The sequence below is a fragment of the Rhea pennata genome, chromosome 16 (genome assembly GCF_028389875.1).
Source record: "Rhea pennata isolate bPtePen1 chromosome 16, bPtePen1.pri, whole genome shotgun sequence".
Classification (NCBI taxonomy): Eukaryota; Metazoa; Chordata; class Aves; order Rheiformes; family Rheidae; genus Rhea; species Rhea pennata.
In genome coordinates, this window is record NC_084678.1 from 12994783 (window position 1) to 13013167 (window position 18385).

General features: G+C 41.7%; 1 protein-coding gene across 4 annotated transcripts; it reads left to right on the forward strand.

The window, feature by feature from the left end:
- Positions 1–1799: 1799 nt before the first annotated feature.
- On the forward strand, positions 1800–17860 carry NPEPL1 (aminopeptidase like 1). 4 transcript variants are annotated; one of them, XM_062588973.1, is made up of 12 exons: positions 1800–2005; positions 3190–3375; positions 4603–4773; positions 7236–7325; positions 8068–8149; positions 8347–8489; positions 9043–9120; positions 12746–12846; positions 13526–13649; positions 15199–15375; positions 16021–16131; positions 16968–17860. In XM_062588973.1, exons 1-12 carry the CDS (start codon positions 1856–1858, stop codon positions 17124–17126), a joined length of 1572 nt encoding a protein of 523 aa, XP_062444957.1. In that variant the 5' UTR covers positions 1800–1855; the 3' UTR covers positions 17127–17860. The 4 variants fall into 4 exon arrangements, with proteins under 4 accessions (XP_062444957.1, XP_062444959.1, XP_062444960.1 ...); XM_062588975.1 differs by having other exon boundaries at positions 1800–1993; XM_062588976.1 differs by having other exon boundaries at positions 1918–2005; positions 4677–4773.
- The last annotated feature ends 525 nt before the right edge of the window (positions 17861–18385 follow it).

The window sequence follows — 18385 nt, forward strand, 5'->3', positions numbered from 1 at the left end:
TAAAGCAGTACTGTCCCAAAATCCACATTAATAATTCTGCAATAGCAGGATTTGGGCTAAATGACTACAAGTTTTCCATCTGGTAGAGTCTTTATGTCTCAATCATGAAATAATTGCTGTTCTTATTTTTCGTATCTCCAACACTGTCCGTGTGTATTCGAATGATATTGAACCACTAAACAGATTGTGCTCTTTGGCTCAATACGAGACTCATAAAAGGTGGAGTTGGAACTTGTTTATTGGGTTATCTTGTCCATTCTGTGATGATGCTTTGCTGACCTCCACAGATTTTGCTAAATCTTTTATCCAGGCTAATTTTAAATCTATTGGGCAGTAAAGTTTCCACAGCTTCCTTTCAGAGACTGAGTCTCTGGACTCAGGAGCTTATGTTAAGGAAGCCTTTTCTGGAATACAGCCTATTTTTTTTTTCTTTTTAGATGTATTTCCATTATTTCCACCAGCATTCATTTCTCCAATTTAAGTGGAAATGCACTCCCTTTTTCATGTTTAGTCTTTCCACATAACTGCAAATTAATGTGTATTCATTCTCTACTGACCTAGCATTAATAGGATATCCTTGGCAAATATAAAAAGATGAGGATAAATACCCTATTATATTTGTTTCGCAAACTCCAACTGTCATAGTTAATTGTAATATTTGAAACAATGTTTTATCTTAGACTCCAAGGTATAGCATGGGGTTCACTATTTTGGCCATTTCCCATTTCTGGAATGCTTTTAGAAGTACATTTTGGGTGATACTTAACTTTCTGAAGCAGAGCATTTTCTGTATTTATCCCTACATAATTTTACACTTTCAAAATGATTTACATCCTTAAACTGTATGACAAATGGGAAACCTGGACCATTGTTAAAACTGCATGCATTTTTAATTGTACCTGAAGGTAGCTATAATTACTGCTTTAATTTTTTGAAAATATGCTATAGCAACTGATGCATGTAGCACACAGCGCATCTCACATTTTGCACAGCAGCAGCACAGTATATTTTTCCATTTTCCTCTCTGAACTGTTTGTGAGTAAACTGTAGAAGTGATCTACCTGTGTGTTTTTTGGAAAGCTATTCCAGTATTACCTAGCACAGGGGTTTTTTAGCCCAGCGTTTACAGCAGATGCGAGGCGGACGCCGATGTTACACACACGCGTCGTTCAGTGGCTTCCAGTAACGAGGGGGACCCAAACGTGAAGGAGCTGCAAAACGTGACTGAGCGCTAGCGCGGCTCCGCTCGGGAAGCTGTTTGCTCCAGGCTTTCTCCCTGCAAAGCCTCTGCCGCTTGGATTGTCCTGTAGGCCAAAGTTTTTCCCTCTGAAAGGTTGATGCTGTCGTTAGTATAATTTAGATATGTAGCCTCTATTTTTCCTGTATGTTTTTATATATACCCGTGCCCTAACTCAAGACAATTGGATCGCCGCGCTTCTTTCTGTGCGACGCTAAAAACGTGTATTTTTCTCCAGCCGTTTTTGCAGATTCCCAGGCCGAGGCCTAGTTTTCCACGCGCGCCGCCCTCCTCCTCCTCCTCCCCATCTTCCTCCTCCTTCCCCCGCGGCCGGGCACGCTGGGGCCCGCGTCCCTCCGGGCCGCCGCCGCCGGGGGGATACGGCCGCGGCGGGGGGCAGCGGGCGCCATGTGACGGCGAGGCCGCGGGGCGACGCCGCCGCCCGCCATCTCGCATCCGGCCGCCGCCTGCTGTGCCCGGCGCGGCCGCCGGGGGCCGCCCGCCCCGCCGAGCCGCTCCGCGCTGCGCTGCGCTGCCCGCCCCGCCGAGCCGGCGCGGGGCGGGGCGGAGCCGGGCCGGGCCGGGCCGGGCCGAGCCGGGCCGGGAAGGGAAGGGAAGATGGCGAACGTGCAGCTGGAGTTCCAGGCGAGCGCCGGGGAGGCGGACCCGCAGAGCCGGCCGCTGCTCGTGCTGGGCCAGCTGCACAACCTGCACCGCCTGCCCTGGGCCCAGCTGCGGGGCAAGCTGCAGCCGCGGGTCAGCGAGGAGGTGAGGGCGGGCGGCGGCGCGACACCCCCCGCGGGCTGAGCGCGGCGCGCCCGGCCGCCGCGAGCCGGAGCGGGAGCGCGGCACCGCCTCCGCCGGGCGCCCGCGGCCCCTCCTGAGGCCGCGTCTCCCCGCCCCGGCCCCGAGCGGCCTCGTGGCGCGGGTAAGGCGGGAGCTCGCCTCGCCTCGCCTCGCCTCGCCGCCGCGGGGACGGGCGCGCCTCCCCCTCCCCCCGCCCGCCTTTCGCGGCGTCCCGAGGGGGTCGGGGCCGCCCGGAGCGCAGCGGGCCGGGCCGGGCCTGCTCGGGGGAGAGCCGCTTTCGATCCTCTTCCCCGGGCGGAGAGGCTTGTTACCCGCCTCGAGCAGGGCCGTGAAACCGCGTCGCAGTGGCGCTTCCCCGCAGCAGGGGAGCGGGCGGCCGGCAGGGCTTCCCCCGCGGGGCCCCTGCCCGCAGCAGCCTGTTGCTCTGCCCGGAGAGTCCGCGCATCGGCGAATAAACCACCGCGGCTGAAAGCGCGGCTGCCTGTCAGCCCGTGCCGTGCGTGGGAGAGAAGCGCCTCGGGGGAGGGGGGCGGCTGCAAGGAGGGCAGTCACTGAGAGGGGGGTCTCGGGCGGCGGGCGCGAGGCCACATCTCCCCCCCTCCACCACCACCAGCTCTCGTTGTGGGGTGTCTGCACCGTCTACGCGGTGGTGACGGCTTCTGCTGAACGATAAGTGTTCCGCGTTACAGTTTTTAGGTTGCTGGAGGTTTGGCAGCCTTGTGTCGGACTTCTGAGCCTCTTAGTACAAGGTTTAGCCTTTTTGGGGGGGTTTTAGTTAAATTGCTACGTGAAACAATAATTTGAGACTAATCTATTTGTCACTAGTAAAAACAACTTAAAAGGGCTCTGAAGCAGCCTTGCACCAAACGTTGTGTTTTAAAACATAATTCATGCGGCTTAAAAGAGAGCTATACTTGTGATGGAAAGAAAGTTCGTGTGCTCTGATTACTAAAGAGCTTAATCATACTTCTTGTTCGTTTAGATTCTAGCACATACTGCATTTAAAAATGGCTGCATCATTTTTTCTTTGTTTTCAACCCCTAAAATGCTGTATTTAAGAGTGACTAAGTATAGTCAGGATGAGAAGGAAAGAGAAGACTGATGAGGCCTTTTTTTTTTTTTTTAATTCTTCTTTTTTTCCTCAGATATGGCAATCTGCTTTAAGCACCCTGAATCCAAACCCGACCGACAGCTGTCCTCTCTACCTGAATTATGCCACTGTGGCCGCTTTGCCTTCCAGGGTCAGCCGACACAATAGTCCATCTGCAGCTCAGTTCATCACCCGTCTGGTTAGAAATTGTCTTCCAGGAGGTGTCAACAGATGTATTGTTGTAAGTGGCTGTTTGAAAATGCTTTTGGTGAAATGTCTGGTGAAGTATTTTCTTGACTTTTCAGGATTTTAGCTGTATCCAAGGAGACTGAAGGTGGGCAAGTTATACCAGTATAACTATATTAGTATTTGTAAGCTGTTTTGCACTGAAGCATTAACGAAACCTAAGTATAACAGCTTATGCATGCTCAAGCAGTTGGAGGGAGGTCAAGATGGATGTGTGTGGAATGTTTTCATTCAGGAATGTCCATGCAAAGGAAATGAGTACTGGCTTTTTTTCAGACTAGGGTTTATGATATTAGCATGTGCTACGTATCATGCTTTAGATGATTAACTTAGGCATAGCACCCTGCATGCAGTCTGCATTGCATAACCTGTTTAGGGTGCATTGAAAGCAGTAAGCCTTATGTATGTTAGTCAATGAATTTTAAAAATCTTAATGCAACCTAATGTTCCGCTGTGAATCTTATACTGATCAAGGTCTTGCACAGCTCTGGTCATCTGCTGTGTGAGCTTGATGAATTTGTAACTAAATGATGAAAGTTCAATTTGATAATTAATTTTTTTTCTAATGTTTCTCCAGGTTAATTCAGATTTCCAGGTTGTTAGAGAAAACTCATACAGTCTGTTTCAGTAACAAAATCTAATTATAGTTTTCACTTGGAAAAGTCATTTACAGGAGTAATAACTCTACATACTTTTTTCCCCTTATAGTTAACTTTGGAAATATTTAACTAAAACTGCTTTTCATTGGTAATTTCAGCAGTGAACTTCAGAAAAATATCCATCACATTAAAAAAAAATGTTAACATTAACCACGTTCTTATCTTTGCCCTCTACATGTCGTTTTTTTTGAACACACATGGGTGGTTCCCATGTCTTTTTGTCTTGGTCTATATGCAAAATTCTGTTAATTGCACTAGCTTAATTAAAGTGGTTCAGCTCCCTTATAAGGACGTGTTTGTTCCCATGCCATCAGATGCAGCACTATAATTCATTTCCATTTGGGAAGTAAACAGAACTGGCTGAGTTGTGTGCTCTGCTTGTAGTGCTTTTCCATCCATGCAAAGCATGATATATGAGTACGTCCTGATTCAGACATCAGTTCTTTTCCCGTTTGTGCCTCCACCCCCCACCAATATTGTCACAGATGATAGATCCTTTTAAGTGTAGCTGTCCACACCCCTGAAAGATGTCTGACTTGTTTGTCTTCTGGCTGGTGTTTCAGATGGTCTGTGAGCGATCTGAAGTTTTCGCCTCTGCTTGTGCGTTAGCCAGGGCTTTCCCGTTGTTCACACATAGGTCCAGTGCATCGAGACGCACAGAGAAGAAAACTGTAACAGTAGAATTTTTCCTGGTTGGACAGAACAATGGACCAATAGAAGTGGCAACCCTTAAAGTAAGCTTTTGATTTGTTATGTGGTGAGTTGTTTCTACTGTTCCATAAAATCATTTATTTTTTAAATAGTGACATACACAAATGCATGTCTTTCAGGCTACGTGTGCAGTAGGTGTTGTATCTAAAGTAAGAAATGATCCCATATCAAAGTTCTTTGATAGTGATGAGTTTGCAGCGTACCTTTGTAGAAATATTGAACATGATATTATTGCAGTGAAGGCTGAAGCTGTTGTTCAGAATTTAAATTTCAGGAGTGGAAGATACCAAACAATTAGCACAAAGAAAACCATGGATGCAAATAGTAGATTTTTAGCCTTTAATATTACATTACCTTTGGTGTGTGGACTTCCCTATTTCTTTTACTTGGGGGCAAGTTTTGTCCATGGTTATGCAGGTGAATGTCACTGAAGTCACTTAAGTGCTGTGTATTCTGGGGTTACGTATGGCATCTGATATTTCTGTCTGATGCACTCTCTGGCTGTATTCCTCTAGCAAAACTGTAGCCAGAAACAAGACCCTTAAGAAGTCTCCAAGTCTATCTTGGAAATGAGCTGAGCACAACACTTGCATTTTTTCTAAGTCATGTTTCAACAGCTGAAAATCAAAGATTGTTTTCTTTATACCTGACTGTTACAGGGTGCATACCCCACATCAGGTAACTTTTAATATTCCTCATCAAGTTCATAATTTAAAAGCTTTTCTAAGTCCTGCACTTAAGCTATTACACTGTTCAGTGCTCCAAATTCATAATTGCAGCTTTAGGTTTTCTTTTTTTTTCCCCTTTAGCATCTTTGCCTTCGTACTTTTGCCCTGCTGTTTTGATTGGGTGAATTGGCTACAGCAAATGATACTAGTCCAGTTTGTAGGAAAGTAGCAAGGAGAGATGTGCTAAGAATACAGCAGCAGATCGTTATATTTCTGCATATCTCAAAACAGAGAACAAGTAAATAGTGTTTAAAACAAAATCCTTCAGATAGGTAGATCTGAAGCCACTTGGATATTTACAACTGAAAAAGCTGAAATCTTATGTTTTTTCTCCCAGTGTGAATGCCAAAAGAACTACTGGCTTCTTCCAAGCTGAGTTTTGACCACTTAAATTCATCCAGCACTGGACAGCTAATGCAGAGCTTGGAATAGGCATGTGGTAGCAGTTTTTTGGCTAAACCTCTCCCTAGGCATGCTGCCACATTCTGCTCCTACTGCATTGTCCAAGCTATTTTATGGTGAGGACTAGGAGGGATTGTCACAGTTTTACAAGGTTAAAGATTTGCTCAAGATTCCCATTATCCAGCTTCTCAGAAGCCAATCCCAGGCATAGCTTATTTCTGTGGATAGGTTATATTGTTTCCCTCAGACTTGGCCTTTGATTAGAACACCTCCTTTTACCTCTGTGACCCTAACAGTGAATCACTGCAAACCTAGTTTGGCTCTTGAGGAGGTCCTTATCCCTTTAGGGGAAGTAAAACAACCAGAAGTAGTTGTAGGGAATCAGGCACCATTCCAAAACAAGCCAAGTTTATGAGTCTGAGGGGATACAGAATGTAGAGTCCTTGGGGCAGCCTGGCCAAACCAAACTTGAGATACATCAACACGAATAACTAGCCAACACATCAGATTCCTTTGAAACCCATCTTGACTCACCCTCCTGCTGTGTGTGGTCTTCCGTGTCCTGTGGCTGCTGGAAAACTTTAACAAAGTTTCCTTCCGCCTGATCTTTTTTCTTCAAGTTGTTGATTCCATAGTGTTAAAATTTAATGTCTGTTCTCTAGTGCCTTCATTGTTCTCCTTGTTGAGAGGATCCTTTTTTAAAGAAATGGTCTGAGCTTGCTCACTGCAGACCATTCTGGTTTAATCCACTCTTGATTCAGTCAGTTTTACTCAGTCCGGGTGAAGGTCAGTTCATTCCACCACAGAAATGAAGAAACAGTTACGTATGTTTCACGCAAATATGAAATATTCCACATTCTCCATGCTCTCCCTGCCCCCCATATATAATGTCTTATGGTAGTAAATGATTGTGCTGAACCATTCTAAACTCTACTGCTTCCCATGTTGTAGATTGCATAGTCTCTGCAGGTTTCCAGCCCAGGCAGCCTGCAAGCTTGTCCTAATATCTTGAACTTGCTTAGTCTTATGTTTCTCCCTAAACCTCCCATTACATTCTTGGTCACATTTTGAGTGGAAAAAGGCTGCTAATTTTGAAATATCAATTCACTGTGGGAAGGAATGAAGTTCCCTAGGAATTGGAGCACAGGAAAAAGTAAGTTTAACAAATACGAAAAATAATAGTTGTGTTCATTGTTTAGTATTGTAGAACTGTCTGGAGTCTGTTGCATTTAAGCATTAATATTCTCCAGAGAAGCCACACATCTAGTGTAGGCTACGCAGCACTAGGTGCAAAGTTATGTGGAAAAACATCCAAACCAAAGCCAGCTCTCAAGTGTCCTCCCTTCTTTTCCCAGTGTCTGGCAAGTGCTACAGAAGGAGTCAGGCTGGCTGCTCGAATTGTGGACACCCCATGCAATGAAATGAACACAGATAACTTCCTGGAGGTTGGTAATGCACCTTATGAGTAAGAATTGCTTATTGGAAGTGTTGACTATAGTGATCAAGAACCAGTGTTGGTATTTCATAGCAAAACTTTCTTCTATGTTGGCAGTAGAAGGCATATCAAAAAGCAGTCCAAGGAGGCTTGGGTTATTTCCTTAGGCTTTAACAGCTCAAAGAGCTTTGATAAGTTGAAAGGATGCAGAGTGTAAAGCTGGGGTAACCAACAGGAGTCAAGAAACGAGTTCTTGATTTGGTCGTGATACGGGTTCCTCTGTGACTCTGGATAAGCAGCCAAATGCTGGCTATTTCAAGGATGTGCGATTGTCATGGATCTGTGAAATGGGAAGCCGCATGGTGTCGAGTGTTTCTGAAATTAAGGGAGAGAAGCTGACATGTTTGCAAATGGGTTTATTATAAAGATCTGGAAAGCTGCTGAGAGTGAAAATGTTCTGTTTCATCATGGTCCAACAGAGAGTACAGCTGGCCTCTACCTCTGAAGATTTCTTTTATTAGTGGAGCTTAAACATCAGATTTGCACTTCATGTAGTTGTAAATCAAGGATGTTTCAGTGGAATTACGCCATTGGTAAACAAGTGCCAAGCCTAAAATAATGAATGTCTGTGTGTGTGTATGTACCAAAATCGCACAAAACCCATACGTGGATACATCTCTCTTTACTGTGGGAAGGCACAAATGTGTCTTTCTGATCATTGACTGGCTGTCTTTTTTCTCTTAATGATGAAGGAAATCAAAAAAGTTGGCAAGGATCTTGGGATTACTCCAACCATTATTCGGGATGAGGAGCTGAAAGAGAAAGGATTTGGAGGTATATCTTGTTCAAAATTCAACCTTTTTTTCCAGCAGTTCTTTGGACTATTATGCCATCTAAATTATAATGTTTTATTTATGTATTTTTGAAAGTTTTATTACCTGCAGAATCTCAAGGTGATTCACACATAATAACCAGAGATTTCTCCCTCCAGTGCTTCTTCCCCACAAGTGGTTTAATTCTCTATTTTCCAGGTATCTATGGAGTTGGCAAGGCAGCTCTGCATCCTCCTGCCCTAGCAGTTCTCAGTCACACTCCAGATGGTGCTACACAGACCATTGCATGGGTGGGCAAAGGTATTGTGTATGATACTGGAGGACTCAGCATTAAGGGAAAGGTACGTAAATACTTGTTATTCTGTTGTCTTTGCCTACAGTCATGTTTCCAGATGGAAATAATTCATTTAATGTCTGTAGATATAAAAACATTTTTGTTAGAGGTGGATCTGGCCTCACCCATATGGATGTAAACTACCAGGGTGAAAAGACCGAATAGAATTCAAGGAATGTTTTACAGAGCAGTTAGTAACTACCTGGTATTTTGCTCTTTAGGTACTGCATACTGTTAGTAGAAAGCTAAAACAAAGGTATTTAATTTCTGATTTTGGAGACAGATCCAAAGCCCATTTGAGTTGATCTCAGTGCAAATCTTATCAACCTTTTCCCTTTTTCTTTTCTAGTAAATTAGCAGCAGTGATTTAGTATTTTCCAGCTCTAAGGCAAGATCACAGAAAAGTAGATGTACATGTATTCTGTGTATCTATTATGGCGGAGCACTGTCAAGAGTAGAGTTACAGATACATCAGAAATACTAATTTTAGTAGGCAGAACTGTGAAACTGTTCTTTAAAGCAAAAAATACATGTATCTCTCTATGTTGCTGTTTAAACAGACTACTATGCCTGGCATGAAACGAGACTGTGGTGGAGCAGCTGCTATTTTGGGTGCCTTCAAAGCCACTGTAAAGCAAGTAAGTAAAACATGTTAATTGATACCATGTAGACCAGTATTGCAAAGGAGCAGTCTGACTTTTGGATGTATTCCCAGATATTGGGGCCAGTCTCCTGTGACTGCCTTTAGTGATCTTGGGTCACTTAGCTCTTTCTGCTATTTTAGGAAAATATTTAAAATCTTTGGGATCTTGGGAAATGTGAGATTTTTTTTTTTTTTTTTTTTTTTTTTTTTTTTTTTTTTTTTTTTTTTAAGAGTTTCGTGAATTAGTGTTAATTCAGGTTCCTTGTTACACCTGAGTTATCCAGTGCTGTTTGTATTTAAGGTATGGGATTTGGGGCAGCTGTTATTCCCTTAGCAAAAAGAAAAGGCGCGGGACATGAGTTACTCGGAGGTACTAAGTCTGTCCATATCCTGAATGCTGTGCCAATTCTAATATCTAGTGGGGAAGTTACAGTTCTAGTCTGATCAGGAGCTGTTTGTTGGTTGGCTCATGTGCTCAGAAATTAGCAGGGGACTGGAGAAGAAACCAAGCATTGAAATAGGAAGATGTAAAAAGAAATACCAGTAACATTTTAACAACATTTTAACTGGGGAAGATACATGGCCACTGCCAATAAAGCTGCCCTCTCCACAAATCCAGTCACTAAGTCTTGCTGACAGAGCAGCTATTGCCTCCAAGGAGTATCCAAAGTTCAAAGAACATTTACTGCTGCAGATTAATGCATAGGTCTGATGGAAGCTTTGTCCAGGGGAGGATCACTGCCGAATACCCATTTCTTAACAGTTCAACTCTGTGCCTTGGCCCTAGCAGCATGTTTGATGTGAAAGGATTGCAAACTTTATAGTTATCTGCAGAGATTTACAATTGAAAACAGATTTGTGAGGAGCATCTTGGACAAAACAGCTAGCTTTCTGTAACTCAGTCCTTCAGGAAGTTCAGTCACACATTTAACAAGGACAAAAGGTAAAAACTTCTCCAGTGCTTTGAGAGAGTCAGGGAAAGGCACATATGTGGTACACTCTTGGTGATTCATTCCTTGCTTCAGAAGTATGCTTCTATATAGTTATCTCCGCTGGCTGAAATTGCATTCACAGTTACAATAGGAGTTGAATGGTAAGTGATTTGTTATTTCCCATGCAATTAATGGGCCATGACAAAACTCAGTAATATGTTTGGACAAACTGAGCCTGCAAAAGTTGTCATATCTGCATGAAATCTGCGCCCTCTTATGCAGAAACAAAAGAATGATCTCACTACTTCATTTTAAAACCTCATGTAAAAAGAACTGTTAAAGAACTCTGTAGAAAATTAATTCAGTTGGGTAGTGGAAAGAATTTATCCTTGTTACTGTTTCAAGACTACCTTTTTAATGCTTTTTTTAAAGCATTAAAAATATAAAGCTGGTGGGAGTTTAGCTTAGCTATGCTTTGTCACAAAGACTGAAGTTGAAACTTGCATTGAATTAGGAAGCTCAGTGGGAAGGGAAAGAGGCAATTATTCATCTTCAGAAAAAATCTTCTGCCTACATGGTATTCTACAATTTTTAACATGATTTAATGAGAATTTGGAGAGAAAAATCAAGCTAAGCAGTGATTTTTTTTTCCTAGAAAGATGCATTACATTCATTCTGAGCCTTCCAACAAAAGTGTGAAGAGAAAAGCATTCACTTATTTTTTTTCAATTCTTGTCTCTTGCATGTCAACATAGGGAATGCTGCTTTTAGGCAGCTACAAAGGGAATGAGATTCAGTGAAAGTGAAAAGGCAGTCAACACTAGTAGCAAGTTTCTGTTTTTTGTGGTTTTTTTTTTTGGCAGCAGTAGATTAACTACCTGTCCCATTTGGAAGAGGAAGAATTTGGTGAAATTTGGTGAGATACTGTGAATAGATTGGGATTTTGCTGCACAGACCATTTTGGCAGAGCAGTGGGTGCTAGATGGAAGGTTATCTCATCTGCAATGCTGTGTGCCCACTGACTGGACTAGAAACTGCAAAATTACTTTATTGCTTCCAGATGCTGCACGTTATTCTGAAAGCTTTCAGTTGATAGGTTTGTACGTTGGATTTCATAAAATGAGCTTATTCAGCATGTCCATTTTTCTTCAGCTATGGACTTTCATCAAGAGATTCCTAGTAAAACTAACCTTGGTTTTCCTAGGAATTTGATGTTTTTAAGGCTAGCTATCCCAGTTGGAGAGAAATGATGCCTTTCTTTATTAAATGCTGCTGTTTGCCTTTCTGTTCATAGGATCCCTCCACACGATACAGTCATTATATAAACAAAATCATCATGTATTTTAAAATACCACTCATAACCAGATAAACACTTAATTTTGAACCAGAGTAAACCAGAAAGAAATCTGGCAGAAGAAAGAGAGGAGGTTAAGAGGAAGAAGATTTTGAAATGTGTGCCTCCCAATACACGCGTATGTGATAGGAAAACAAAACAACCACACTTAAGAAGAGTTTGGGGTTTTTTTTGCGTATGGAAAGATACTGCTAGCCTCTATCTGACTTGTGGTTTGAGTGTTGGATTCTGTGGGATCACGAGCTGTGTCACAGAAGGCTGGTGGCTGGGAGATGCGCTGAGACATGGGGGAGTACCATGTTCCAGGATCACCATGATCACAGTTGCTTTCCAACAAATTTCTCAGAGGTGGAATCAGTTCATCAGGGGCTGATTTTACAGAGAAAGCACACAGTTCACAAATGGCTGCATGTTAGTGTTTTTTTATTTCTATCCTTTTCCGTTATTACTATAGGCTTTCCCCCAGTATTGCAGAAATGATAGGGAGGAGCTCAGTTTCTCAAATGGCCCCAAATTGTATCTTTGTTGTTATTGGAGACTAAATAAAAGCAATGGAAAATACAGGGATTGGAAAATAATCCCAGGCATCCTGACTGGCTGTGTAATGTACTGTCAAAAGTCGTAATTGTCATTTTGAAAGCGTCTGTTACTTGGATCTTTCCTTTGTGGCTACAAAAAAAAAGACAAGACTATAGTCCCTAGTGTTTGTAACCTCTGTTGTGAGCCTATGTTAGGGTGATACTAAGTTAGATGAATGAAGTGGCACATCTTTGGAGATGTGTTCTGCTGGTTTTCACATAGGGATACTGTAGTTTAGTGACTTAGAGTTTGTTTTCAATAAGCCCAGCAATCTCCGGGTGAGTTTAGTGGGCTTTGGAATTATGCTTGTGGTGATGGAACTAAAGCTGGCTGTAAAGTACAAAAAGTGTTCTTCCCAGAGAATCATAGTAACTAAACATAACCACCCTCCTGTTGCATCTGCACACTGCATGTAATAGACATTTTAATTCACATACCTTACCACTGAGGGAAGTTTGTATGGGTCACTTGCTCGGTTGGCAAAGGCTTTCTAGATCCCTACTCTGCTTGTCTGTCTCACTTGCTTGTAGGCTCCTATTTCCTCTCCAGTGAGGACTCTGAAGGTAGTATTAGATAGTCATCTTATTCCCATTCTATAGCTCTTGGCATCAGGTTCAAACTACAAGACATTTATCATAGATTTCCCATATAATTAGTAGCATTTCTGTCAAGTTGTAATCCTTTATTGATTTCACCTCAATAAATTAACCTGATGGTATGAATTGAAACCCATTTCTCTCTTATTGTTACTACAGGGTTTTAAAGACAATCTTCATGCTGTTTTTTGTTTGGCTGAGAATGCAGTTGGGCCACGCGCAACAAGACCTGATGATATTCATGTTCTTTACTCTGGAAAGTAAGATTATATCTATCCCTTTTAACAGATACTTTGAGAAAAAAACATGATCTTTCATTCTGTTCATCTGAGTACCATACAGATTGTGAACCTGCCCCTCAGCAACCTCCCATAGTATTGATAAGTGTTTGACAGCCGTAGGAGTAAGTTTCCTGTTAGCTCTGAGTTTCTTGTTGGATATTTAAGTGCACATCAAAATACATATAATGTGTACGTTATGTTCTGAGCTGAAGTTACCTTAAAGAACTCTCACGCATGTGCATTGTTCCTGTACAACTGTTTTGTGTCCATCTGTAGTCTGTATTGTCTCAGTCCCAGAAATGGACTAGCACTGCTCAAGTATCTTATATAGTTTTAAGTAGAGTATGATACTTTTTTGTATGGCAGCAGTTTGTGAGATCCTAGCCTGGCATGCTGGTTACTGTACGGATCCAGCAGGTAGACCTTACCATGAAGACAACACATTCTGTCAAAACACTTATTGGGGCTTGCTCTGCCTGGATGCTTGTAAGCAGGGAATAAGCAGTAATACAGACTTGTTTGTCTGTATTGCAGAGTCAAGTTAAAAAGTACATTAGATTTGAACCTGCTTTCTTACCCAGTATTCTAGACAAGATAGGTGTGGTTTTAACTTCTGTCCTGAACCAGTATTATGTTAAATGTGTTGTCTTCTTTCCAGGACTGTGGAAATCAATAACACTGATGCAGAAGGCAGGCTGATACTGGCTGATGGAGTAGCTTATGCATGCAAAGATCTTGGAGCTGATATCATTCTTGATATGGCCACTCTTACTGGAGCTCAGGTACTAGTATAAAGCTGCTAGCGGACAGGGAGACATCATGTTAGTGTCTGCGCATTGCCTGCATCTTTGCCTCAGTCCTGCTGGTTGTTGGGGGAAACTGGGAATCATGAACTGGTACCTGTTGATGGCTTCGAAAACTTGCATAAGAAAAAAAAAACTATCAACAGTAACACCAGTAAGCTGTAACTCTTTGTGTGTGCTACGTATTTGGAGAAGATGACATGTGCCATCAATGCTTTCTAGAAACTAGCAGGTTTTCTGTTTTTTTACGTGACTTATGCTTCATGCAAGTTTAGGGGAAAAATGGTATTTTTCTGATGATGTTAGATAATGTAAGTGATCCAGTGTTTGCAATTCAGTAGCTTTATAATTTGCAGAACTTCCACTCATATTCATATGCTATTTTCAATTTGTTATGAGTTAGTTTCTGTATTTAATAACATCCTCAGAGTTGGGTTAATAAACAGGGAAGTAGTAGCCATTCTTAACACTGAAAATAAGGGTGTGATTTAAATGTGATTGTTGGCAACTTCAGCTTGACTTCTTTATTTGGCACAAGAGATTATGATATGACTGAGTAAGATGCTATTAGGCTTTCCCTACCATAAGGTCAGATAAGAGAGCATCATGGTTGTGCTCCTGCATTCCATGGATACTGCAGTTAGTTGAATGCTGTTTAGCAGTTGCAAGATACTAGACAGAAATTATGGATCAGGTTTTCTACTGGAGTTAATCAGATTAGCTCCTTTGAGGCTTTGCTGATTTCCACCAACTGAGGATCTGAGGAATTTTCTTGTCCATGAAATGTCTTACATTGTAAGTCATACACAGAATGATACATGGATGCCACTTTAATACTCGTTTTTTTGAAATCTATTACCTTTTTATAGCAGGTTATATTGGTTTGCAGTGATTCCTTTGGTGTAATCTAGAGAAAAAATGGTCTTCATATCAGGAGGAGAAATGGTGGCAAATGTTTGAAAGCATGTATGTTGTATGCTTTGGTGTAAACATTAATCCTTAAAGAGTTTCCTGTTTACAGTATCCTGCTGGAAACTTGAGGCAAGGATGGCTTCTGGATTTTGTAGATCTAGAAGGAAGTAATCTTTCTGACCATTCAAGATGTTGAATTCAAAATGTTTGTTGACACATACTGCTGGAATATCATGTGTGCTAGCTATTTTATTTGTAATTCATTGCTGATTTGATTTTATTCCTAAGAATAAGTAACTATCAACCGTATAGTTTGCTTACTCTGCAAATACAAAGAAATTTTTTTCTGGGGGTGTGGTTTGAATAGGCTAAATAAATGTGGACTGTTTCACTGCAGAATGGATTTCCAAACATTTTAAAAGCTTCAATAGTAGGTACTATGCCTACGTCTACATTTGTAACACCATCACCCTCTTGTCAAATAGCTTTGAGATTTTTTTTATTGGTGGTCTTATTGGATGACAAACAACTGTTAATGCAGAGGAGAGAGTAGAGAATTGTCCTACCCAGCACAATAAAGGCGCATCTTTCCTGATGATGTCCTGTATTTCACTAGGGAATTGCAACAGGAAAGTATCATGCTGCTGTCCTTACCAACAACGAAGAGTGGGAAAAGGCTTGTGTTAAAGCTGGTAGGAACTGTGGAGACTTGGTCCATCCTCTTGTGTATTGCCCTGAGCTCCACTTCAGTGAATTTACCTCTGCTGTAGCTGATATGAAGAACTCTGTGGCAGTAAGTTTTTCTTTAAATTCCATATACTGCATAAAGACGTATTCTGATCCATCTTCCTTTGCATATCCTGGATAATGCACTGGTCTGCATAACGAAAGCTTTTTCTTTCTTAAGAAATGGGCCACATAAGGTCTTTGAAAACCATTATTTACTTGGGTATTTTATAGACCAAATGTCTCTGCATTGATATTTAAGGTCAATTTTGTATCATACACTGTAACTTGCAGTCCAAAGATAATTTTGCACCTTGCCTTTTAAGATGTGTACTAAACTTCTGGGTGGAAACCTCCTAAGAAGTAAAGATGAATATTCCTCAGATCATTTATAACCTGCAGAGAGAGAGCAGCAACCAGGAAGTTGAGGACAGAGACCTTGGGGACTGCTGAAGCTGCGGACACCATGTTTGAGAGTTAGAATATGCAGTAGGTTCCAAAAACATGGCAGAAAGGTGTTTGCGTGGAAGAGTGAGACCAGACTGCTACCAGGGATTTAAATCAAGGGATTTACGGTATACTTTGTTAGCAAGTCTAGGTTTTAGGGCCATGCATTGAGCTTTGATAGATTCGCATGCTATCTTCTTCGTAGGCAAGAATAAAATGCTAATATTTTGTTTTCATGCAAGAAAACTGTATTTTGCTTCTACAGGACCGAGACAATACTCCAAGCTCCTGTGCTGGGCTGTTCATTGCTTCTCACATTGGCTTTGACTGGCCTGGAGTCTGGGTCCATATAGACATTGCCGCACCTGTTCATGCGGTGAGTGTGTTTGTCTGACTTCTGACATTTTACCTTGCTTACTACCGTAGGGAAGAAAACTGCCTGTTCCTGCAGAGACCCTGAATTCTGTCCCTTTAAATATAAGGAGAGAAATAGAGAGAGGAGAGTCTTTTGGAATGCATTGACTTTTCATATGTATTTGGGAAACTGAATTCCTTTGTTTTGGTAGCTTCATCTGGACGTATTTTTTATTTTCTTTTTAAAATGTTCAAAAAGTCACTTTAAGCAGCAGCTTCTTTAACTCTTCAAACTCTTCTGTTTCTTAACTCAGTTGCTTGCTCTTCATGGAAGTAATTATAGCCTTCCAAAGTTTTTTCCCATATTATCTTTAAGGTGATTGACCAAGACTTCACTTTTCTTCTGCTGACTGTCAGCAGGGAAGAAAAATGTTTGCTCAAGTGTTCCTCCTAGTCCTTTGCCTGGAACTCCTATATATGTCTCGGATTTTTTATTATTATTATTTATTTATTTATTTAAATCCAGTTTCTTCAACTCACATTCAAAATCCATGCTTGTGTTGGATGGAACGTTCTTTACCCTGAATATTGTCAGCACAAATCCAACCTGAAGTAATTGTGAGCTCTGTTCTTGTGTGAATTGACTCACTGATGTGCTGGTTTAATCTAACCAGGACCAATTCCTGGCTAGATTCCAGCAACATGAGTGCAGAACCACTAGCTGAGGAGGCCTGCTAAGGACCCTGAGTATTCACTGTGGCCTTGCACATTCACTGCTCCTGTTGAGTGAGTAGGTAAATTAAAACTAGCCCAGGTTATACAATCTAAAATGTGTTTTTGTTTCTGTTTTTTTCCTAGGGTGAACGAGCTACAGGCTATGGTGTGGCTTTGTTGCTGTCCCTATTTGGAGGGGCATCTGAAGACCCTCTGCTAAACATGGTATCCCCACTAGGATGCAATGGAGACTCTCCCACTGAAGATATGGAGAGGGATTCCAAAAGGCGTCGCTTGGTTTAATGCACCCCTATCCCAAAGTGACAGGGTGCATGTGTTACCTCACTTTGCACTGATTCATTCTCAAGCAATGAAAAAGTCATACATCAGAAATTGCCATTTTTTACTATCATGATATGATTTATTACTTGTTTCTGATAAAAACAATTTAATTTTTTTTTAAATTATTGGTGCACACAGTGGCTGAACAATACCAGTGGTGCAGACTCCAGGCTCTACTAACTATCAGGGGGATGGCAGGTCCTCTTTGGAGCACCTCACAAAACTTAACTAAGTGCATTTAATGCATGAGAAGCTTCTCTCTAGTCTGAAGAAGCAACTGCAGCTCTTGCTTACACAGCCTTCTGAATTACTTATTTTATGTGAGGTTTTATCAGACATTTTTGCAGGCCCCACTACATCTTGGAACATAGGATGAGGGAAAAACCACTGTAGGTTTGGCTTATACAGTGACAATTTAGCTTAGCAGCAAGAGAGATGTAACGATGAAACGCATTTAGTTTTAATAAAGTGCTGTTTCTGCATGTTTAATGTTTTGCTGACCAGTAAAATCAACAAGAGAGTGGGCCAGAACATATCTCTCTGTAAATCTTTTACATGCAAATTACAGAATAATTCATGCTAACTGAGGAAAAGAGAAAAAAAGGGGGGACTGTGATTGAGTAAAATCAGTTTACAAAGCAGAGTGGCTTCTTGCCACTTAATAAATTTATTATTAAAGCAGCTTATGCATCCCATGTGATGTCTGGTAGTGTTATTTACATTTCTCAGTACACCAAGTGCTCCAGAAGTTTGCATGCAACTTCATTACTCTGTTCAGTTTTGTCTTCCAAGCATTCAAACATCTGAAAATAGACCTAACACAGTAATGGTTTATACTGAATGACTTGTTGGAGGGCTGAGGAACTTAGGCTGATTCACTTCATTTGATTGATTCAGCAGGAATCAGGGATGGGATGTATCATTATTTTCTATGCAAGCTAGTCACAAATCGCTTACGAGTAATAGCTTGGCTTAGACACCCACGGGAAATGACTTGCTTCGGTTTATGTAATGTCAGCAGCAGAATTAGGAATGGGGTGACCAAGTTTTAATCAGAGCTGGTCCCTGTGCCGTGGATTCAAGCATCAGCCTTTGGAAACATTTCTTGGCTCAGCCAGAGTGTTGACACTGAAAAATCCCACCCACAACACACTTTTTGGCTGCTTTGCAGATTAAGTCAAACTGAACTGTAATAAATTACGCTATTCCTCGTGTGCAAG

What these genes read in the sequence shown, in the direction of transcription:
- NPEPL1 (XM_062588973.1), top strand. Translation starts at nt 1,856, where the DNA reads ATGGCGAACGTGCAGCTGGAGTTCCAGGCGAGCGCCGGGGAGGCGGAC. An exon ending in CCACTCTTACTGGAGCTCAG is followed by an intron (nt 13,650 to 15,198) that starts GTACTAGTATAA and finishes GTATTTCACTAG; the next exon opens with GGAATTGCAACAGGAAAGTA. An exon ending in TTGCCGCACCTGTTCATGCG is followed by an intron (nt 16,132 to 16,967) that starts GTGAGTGTGTTT and finishes TTTTTTTCCTAG; the next exon opens with GGTGAACGAGCTACAGGCTA.